Source organism: Megalops cyprinoides, chromosome 6 (genome assembly GCF_013368585.1).
Source record: "Megalops cyprinoides isolate fMegCyp1 chromosome 6, fMegCyp1.pri, whole genome shotgun sequence".
Taxonomy (NCBI): domain Eukaryota; kingdom Metazoa; phylum Chordata; class Actinopteri; order Elopiformes; family Megalopidae; genus Megalops; species Megalops cyprinoides.
The window spans coordinates 9,003,676-9,011,358 of NC_050588.1; the positions used below are offsets into that span (position 1 = coordinate 9,003,676).

The following is a 7,683-nucleotide window of genomic DNA, read 5'->3' on the forward strand; positions in this document are numbered from 1 at the left end:
CCTAAATTCACTAGTGTTGCATATGAAGTGTTTTTGAGTGTAGTCTGCCCTCTGGTGGTAAAACAAGGTGACTTTTGCGATAGGAACAGTGTCACTTCAGTGAGGAACGGCAATGGATTGGAGCAAATCCGAGCAGAACTGGGGAAAAATAAGACAAAGAGCAAACTGTATTCACTGAAAATGACAGACAGTGCGATCCTGGCCATGTTATTGTAATGATATGAACGAAAGCTTGTGAGGAAGGTGTTGGAGGTCATTTTCTACTAAAGTCATCTGAGAGGATATGGCAGAAGAGGGGTCAAGAAGAACAGAATGTGAGGGGAGGTCCTAGAGTGACCCTCAGGTTAGAGAGAAGAAACTGATGGATGCCATTAGAGGTATATGGAAAGACAGGAAGCAAACAGAGGTCAGATTTGAGTAGGTTTAAAATGGTGAGATCAGATATTGGAGATATCCAAAATCTATTAAAAATCCGTTCCTGTCATTGTACTGTCTGGACTATCATGGTTTCCTGGGCTATCAGGGTTTGGCCTTTGTAATTCCTAAGACGTTACTATTGTTTCACGATAGGCCAGACAGGACAACAAGAGCAATAGCTGTTCAACATCTGCAGAGTAACAGCTGGAGAAAGTATTCACTTATTTGCATAAGTACCACATTATCTAGAGCAACTTATATTGCAGACACCATCTGTTTATACAGTTGAATATCTGCTGGTGCAATTCAAGGGCCTTTCTCACGGGAATTACAGCAGTGCCCTGCCTCAGTACTGAACCTGCAGCCTTTGGGTTTGGTTCTAGTTCAATAACCATTAAACCACACTTCTGCCATCAGCAGCAGAGGTTCCAAGAATAAAAAGAGCTGGAATATGAAGCAAACCACCACAAAGTATTAAGCCCATCAAAACAAATTCAATATATTAGTTTATTTTTTCCGTTATTTTTTTTTTCTCATTTTTAAAATTATATAATAGTGATGTAAGTACATATTATATGATATATAAAAATACATGAAATAATAAAATGCTTGGAAATTGTTAATGAATAAATATCTTTGGTGCATTGAGATTCCTGGTGTGTATTTAAAAAGAGTGCACAATACATGAACAATTAAGAATTGGAAAATATCAGAAATCAATGACAAAACTCATACATTGCTACATATATCATGTACGCAAAGATTTCTCTTTAAATAGGTACAATGACCTTTTTTATGAATGTTAAAATATCAAGACATTCAGTGGTCCCATTCTATTTTTCCGTCCCATTAAGTACTTGAAAACAGACAAGGACCCACAAGCTCAGCACTCTAGATCGTTCTGTTGCCCCACAGTGGATTTCACTGTCCTCGATGTGTCCCCGACCCCTCTCTGGGGGCGTGTCCTCTTCGATGAGTCTCCTTAGGGATGGCCTTCCTGGAGCATGGTCATGTGGCATGGCTTGCAGAGAATCCGTCCATCCAGAGGGTAGCAGCCCTGCTCGTTTGGCTCGGTAGACAGCGAGATGCTGCAGATCTGAGAGATGAGGGAGGTCGAGTTCAGTGCACGGAACAAGAAAAATCACACAGGTAAAACATGGCCACCATTAAACAACACTATTAAGAGCAACTAAATTTCACACTACAAGTCCCTCAGTGCACTACAGTGAAGTGAAGTGGGTGCTAATTGGAGGATAGGCTTCTCCACAGATGTCATTTGAGCAACTCGTGTGTCACAGGGTGTCGACAGTGGTGTGACAAGGGAATGAAGGCCAACCTACCCTCCCCTACCCCCACTGCTTTGGGCTTGTATTCAGTGTCAGCAGTTGGCAGGGTCAGTTTTGAACCATCCCCGACATATTTGTCATGATGCCTTTATGGAGAAGGACTATCCCGCATCCAACTTCACAGACATATTTACTATTTATTCACAAGAGGAGACACTCTGTCATAGTCCACAGCTGCAATCGTGTTCTACAGTCACTACACAGACACATCAGAGTGTTCACCTCACAACGGTAGCAGTCCTCATGGAAGGAGCGGCCCAGGCACTCCACGGTGAAGCTGTCCTTGCCGTCCTCACTGGGGATGATCAGCTGCTGGCACGCACTGCACTGGGGCGCGTATTTCCTTCACTCCCAGGGACAGAGAAGAGGCCGTGAGTCATCAAACTCTGACAATACGTGAACTAACAACACTCATTCCCAGCTCTGGTTTTCAGCCATGGACCCAGAGTGCCTGCAATACTGACATGGTCCTTTGCTTATGCGGTATCAGATGTTTTATATTTGTGTGTGTGTTCATGCATATCGAAAGTTTTCACCCAAAATGTCGAGCAACTGATTATCTGTGGGCGCTTTGTTTGAACTTTACTTGAAATTACACAGATGTCTTAGGGGGCAGCCCATGACTAAAGCAGAGAAGCGGGAGTATAAAGGCGTGGGAACCCAAACGTGTGCATACACATGTTTACCTGTAGTAGTCAGGAAGACAGTACACTTCCCCAACCTCCCCCTGAGCAAATCTCTCTTCTCCGATTGGTCGGCTGCACGTTGTGCAAATAAAGCAGGCCGGGTGGTATGCTCGTCCCAGTGCCCGAATTACATGGTCCTTGATGACTTCCCCGCATGCCCAACATTGCTCCAGGCTGGCCTAAAGGAGGGCACAGACAGAGCAGTATAGGAAAAGAGTACTAAGGAGTACGATGCTGTGCTATGCTATGCTATGCTATGCTATATGGTACTCTCCTTAATTTTCTTCCAAATGTATGTATGCACATTGCAACCAAAATATGACATAGTTACACATAGTTCTAGTATTCTCACTATTATCATCCCCTGTATCCATCTGTGTGGACACTGTTGTCTATAGTGGGTAGTAGTTGAATGTACCAGGTAGCAGTCCTCGCAAAGTGGTATCCCAGCTTTATTGTAGTACATCTTCCCAGCCAAAGGGACCTGGCACTGTCTGCACTGGAAGCAGTTTGCGTGGTACGTCCTGTTCAGGGCCTCGATGGCAGGATCAGTGAGAGCCACCAGCTTTCGGCAAAAGCCACACAGGTCTGGGAAGCGCACAGTCCAAGAAAGGCAGAGATTACTCATAGGGCTGGAGTTTCCGAGGTTGAGATTTTGTAAAAAGCTGATTCCTTCCCGTCTTTCCACCACCTCTAAATTCACCTCGGCTCTCGGGTTCTGCCTCCTCTTCCGGGCCGGGCTGAATTCTTTCCGTTGGATTGTTTGGGTTCCCACCACCAGGGAGCGCCCTCTCCCCAGGCTGCTGTTCAGAAGCAGAACCCTTCTGTGAACACAAGAGCCAAGAGGAAGAGCTTAACAAAGGGTGCAGACCCTCATTCAGATGGACAAAGAGATGAAGACTAGCTCTAGATCATCAGTGAAAAATGGAAGAGTGAGACATTAACGTAGCGCACACAAAGGATCACACCGTGTTCTTGTGCAGTACTGGTGACTTCTTTCCTAGGCAGCTCTGGCTCTGTTCTGAGCATCCCAACCCACCTCACATAAAGCATGTATGTAACATTAATTTCACAACCCTCTTCATATCACCAGTTCTGACAGCTTGTGTTTAGCTGTTAACAGCCATGCCATTAATAGTAAAGATCATCTGTCTGTTACTAATATTACGTAATTATGTCAGTAGCATCACCTTCATATACACATGTAATCAGTTTAATTTTAGCAATTAATTAGATTACATTCAGTCATTTCAAACATGTGAAATTCAAAATTGATACGACAAAAGCAATATGTATGTCATAAAGCACAATTGAATAAAAAGGAATCAGCCACCTAAGAGGTGATATTTTCATTTGCCTCACTTGTTAATCATATATAAACATCACAACAGTCTTCATTATTGAATACAGGACAGGTAAGCCATCACTAATGTGGATATTAAGAGGGATCAGGTGTTCTAATAAATAATGTTCTCACCTGGGAAGCAGAATGGATAGGTTCGCTCTGACTGACCGGGAGGGGGGGCTCGGGTTGGATGATGGTTGATGGTTCGAGGGGAGGAGGGGGAGGCAGAGGGGGCCCGAGGTCTGTACAAAGCTCAGAGTCTGGTGCCATCGGGGGAGGGGGAGGAGGTGGAAGGAATTCTGAGCAAAGCAGGAGAATGGGGGGCTATGAGTCCAAGTAGTAAGACCCTCTTTCTCATTTGGGGGATACAAATGCTAACAACAGTAGTTATTAAATATTTCTTTTTTAGATTATCTTATGCAGAGGGACCATAAAGCCATCATGACCATCAATATACATTTAGTGCATATCATAAGAGTTGTAAAAAGAGTGTAAGGACCTGGGAATAGTATAGCATGTAGCATATATATGTTATATATATAAAGCAACCAAAAAATTGCAATATAATCATTCAGCCAATCAGATACAAGTGTATACACACTATTTAGACATAGTTTTTACAGCGATCGTGAACAAAGCTTTTCCTAATTGCATAGCATAGAAAGTGCAAATCAAAAGGCCATAAGCAGCCAGTAATAATATAATGATAATGACAACATTAGATTAATATTAATCTAATATTCTGAGATTAATATTATTTTAAGAGACAATCTCAAGGTCCTTCTCCTCTGCCCTCATGATCATGTTAAATGTAAAACCTCCACTGGCCCGTGTTCATTACCCTCAGTGCTGCCGTCTCTGACTGCCCCCTGGCCTGCAGGCGCCCCGGTGGCCGGGGGCAGCGGCGTGGGCGTGGGGCTGGGCGGGATGGAGCTGGAGGGTGAGGGAGTGTGAGAGGCGGCGGGGGCCGGGGCGGGAGCGTCTCTGGGCGGGTCGTGGGGCGCGGCGGGTGGGAGGCCGCCAGCGGGGCCGTCCCTGGGACTGGCCCGCGTGGCCGTGTGCTCGTCCCTCTGCGCGGCGCTGTGCGTGCTGCCCCGCCGCGCGCTCGGGGTGACGGTGGCCCGGTGCGGCGTTGCCAGTGTGATGAAGACTGAGGACACCATCCTCTTCTGGGGGGCCGCTGACGCCATGCCAAATTACTCTGCACAACAGCAAACAAGCATTCCCTATTATTAATACTGTGATGATGATTAGAATAATTATAATGACAATAATATAACCTCATTAAAGACAGCCCAGTATACAGCTTACAGTGTCAATATATACTGTATGCTTGCGAGCCACTATATACAAATAAATGCAAATATGACTAGAAGGGGCGGCAGTGTAGTGTAATGGTAGTGAGTAGGACTCATAACTGAAAAGTTGCCGATTTGATTCCCCACTGGGGTACTGTCATTGTACCCTCGGACAAGGTACTCAACCCAAAAAACTCTGCCGCAGTAAATATCCAGCTATATGAATGGATAATATGTAAAACTGTGAACTATGTAAATTGCTCTGGATAAGAATGTCTGCTAAATGACAATAATGTAATGAAAATTATGACTTCAATGGCAGAAATATTCCTACACAGTTACATGGGACCGCACACACAAAATGTGCTCTGAACACAAAATAAAAGAGGTCAGTGAACAACCATGTGTTAAGCGTCTCTAGAGATGCTGCATGCTGCAGTGTACACGTGACATACATACACATTAATTGTTTGTGCCAAGGGGGATAAAATCACTGCAGACTAAAACACAGGCTAAGCCTAACTGGTTTATCAATGCTCGAAACCTAGCTATTACCTATAAGAGCCCACTGAATACTCTTACTGCTCAGCTATTGAGCGATACAGTACCAGCTGCAACAGTTACCAGTCATAACCACATAGCTACAATTGACAGGCATGCAATGTCGGACTGTGCACATACATGCATGAAACCCACCCACAAACACAACCACTCAAACATATCTATATTAGGGCATTTGGCTCTGTTTTGCTCTCTGTCTCAGCTATGGAGCAATCTCTCACAGTTAATCTAGACTGCCAGCACAGCAGTCTTTAAAAAAAAAGAGTAGCTCGATAAGACAGTTTGATGAACGCCCATTTCATCAAAGGCAGACTTTGCTTAGGGGTTCTGTACCGCGCTGCAGTGCTCCACCAAGGGTGGTGACTCCCACTGTGTCAACTCTGCCCACACATATACACACAGAGGATTTGTGCAGTGTGTGTCTGTGACATTGATATGCATCATCCACATCTTACAGCTACACCTACATGTACTCATGCTTCACTGGGACCCTGTAGTTGCGCAAGACAACTTGCGTTTCCTCGTTCAATTTGAGTGTTCCTTGCCAGCGATGCATTGGGATGCGCAAAACTTATCCCTGTTCCAAGTGGCGTCCCAGGACAGCGGGACTCAGACCCTGTCACCCTCAGCTCTGTGCCATCACCCCTCGAACCCTGCCCTCTCCCACGGCTGCCACCCTGCCTCAGCCCAGCTACTGTGGGATTTAATCAACCTTCAGACATAACAAATACTATAGCACCTAAATCCCCAGAGGCGGGCAGCGTGACTTCTTTCAGGTCACCTGCGCTCCCCGGACTCCCGCATCCGCCACCCTCGCTCTCCCTTACCCCACGGGGCGCTCCCGCTGAGCTCACAGAAACAGCCACCTCACAGAGAACGGGGCCACGGCCCTGACTCAGCAGCCCTCGCTGCCGAGTCAGCAAACGCACAGCGTCCCCGCAAGCGTGGTCCGCTCCGGGACGCGGGTTAGTGACGGAACCCGGGAAGATCCCTTTGTGACATCACAGTCCGGAGACGCTGGCGGGTCTCAACCGCATGCTCAAAGCGCACGACCACACGCTAAGCTAAGCGCCTGTAGAGATTAATGCCACACATTGCTGTGGACTGTTTACATGCATACATGTGGGGATAGCCACACACTGTATGACAGTGAATGCAGCTTTACATACAGAAACACTCTGCCAGAGCATACCAGTACTATACTTTTTGACCATTCTCTTCATATTCTTTCTGTCTGTCATATGCATACACAAACATTCACACATAAGCACACACATATTCAGTGGCCATCACTGTTAAATAGCTGAAATTCTTCAGCTTCACAATGATCATTGTTTCACTGGTCTGTTGGCATAGTAATGTTCACTTTCAGTTTCATGCTTATTTTCCCTGTGTAGCTTCACTCTCTTTCTTGACGTGTCCCTGAAAAGTCTCTGTCCATTCTCAGTTTGTCCATTAGCAATGCTCACCACGGCTACTATGCGAGAAGGAGCCACTCGGTAATTAGAGCAGCTATTGTTTTAGAAGCGCATGACTCCAGCCTATCAGCTTTCTCAGTCTCTCTCTCTCTCCCCCTCTCTCTCTCACTCTGTCTATCCCGTTCCTTTCCGCTCTTAACGGCGCATTCTTACCTGAGGGGAGACCGTGCCCAGAAGTTTGTTCTTCTCTCTTCTTTTCTCTCCCTCTCTCTCTCTCTGCAGACCCGCTCTGTTCCTGTGTCAATCCCGAGCAGTCACTGAGAGAGGACTCCGGCAGAAACAGCGACTATCTAGAAAAGGCCACTCCTTTTCCTTCAGCGGCTTATTCACGGCCTCCCTCCTCCCTCCCCCCTTTCCCTCTTTACCCCCCCAAATGACAACAGCACTTTCCCAACCGTAAAAGGTGAACAGTTAATCACTGACAAAACGCAATAAAATGCACGCACCCACATGCAAACACACACACACACACACACACTCACTCGTTCACTAACCATGCGCCCCCGCCCCTTCTCTTTCTTTACTCTGGAAATCCGTCAGGATGTGACTCTA

At 46.1% G+C, this 7,683-nt stretch overlaps 1 protein-coding gene across 1 annotated transcript; it reads right to left on the reverse strand.

Moving 5' to 3' along the window:
• Positions 1-1,076: 1,076 nt before the first annotated feature.
• On the reverse strand, positions 1,077-7,409 carry fblim1 (filamin binding LIM protein 1). The gene is made up of 8 exons (XM_036532122.1): positions 7,285-7,409; positions 4,636-4,995; positions 3,927-4,093; positions 3,153-3,273; positions 2,868-3,037; positions 2,450-2,628; positions 1,986-2,106; positions 1,077-1,513 (listed from the first exon to the last, which is right to left on the reverse strand). Exons 2-8 carry the CDS (start codon positions 4,982-4,984, stop codon positions 1,400-1,402), a joined length of 1,221 nt encoding a protein of 406 aa, XP_036388015.1. The 5' UTR covers positions 4,985-4,995; positions 7,285-7,409; the 3' UTR covers positions 1,077-1,399.
• Positions 7,410-7,683: the final 274 nt, after the last annotated feature.

Bases quoted from the DNA above. Each gene is read 5' to 3' on its own strand.
- fblim1 (XM_036532122.1), bottom strand. From the start codon at position 4,984: ATGGCGTCAGCGGCCCCCCAGAAGAGGATGGTGTCCTCAGTCTTCATC. The intron at 3,274-3,926 runs GTGAGAACATTA...TTGTGTTCACAG, and splicing joins CTATCCATTCTGCTTCCCAG to AAGGGTTCTGCTTCTGAACA. The intron at 2,107-2,449 runs GTAAACATGTGT...CTGGGAGTGAAG, and splicing joins TGTCTTCCTGACTACTACAG to GAAATACGCGCCCCAGTGCA.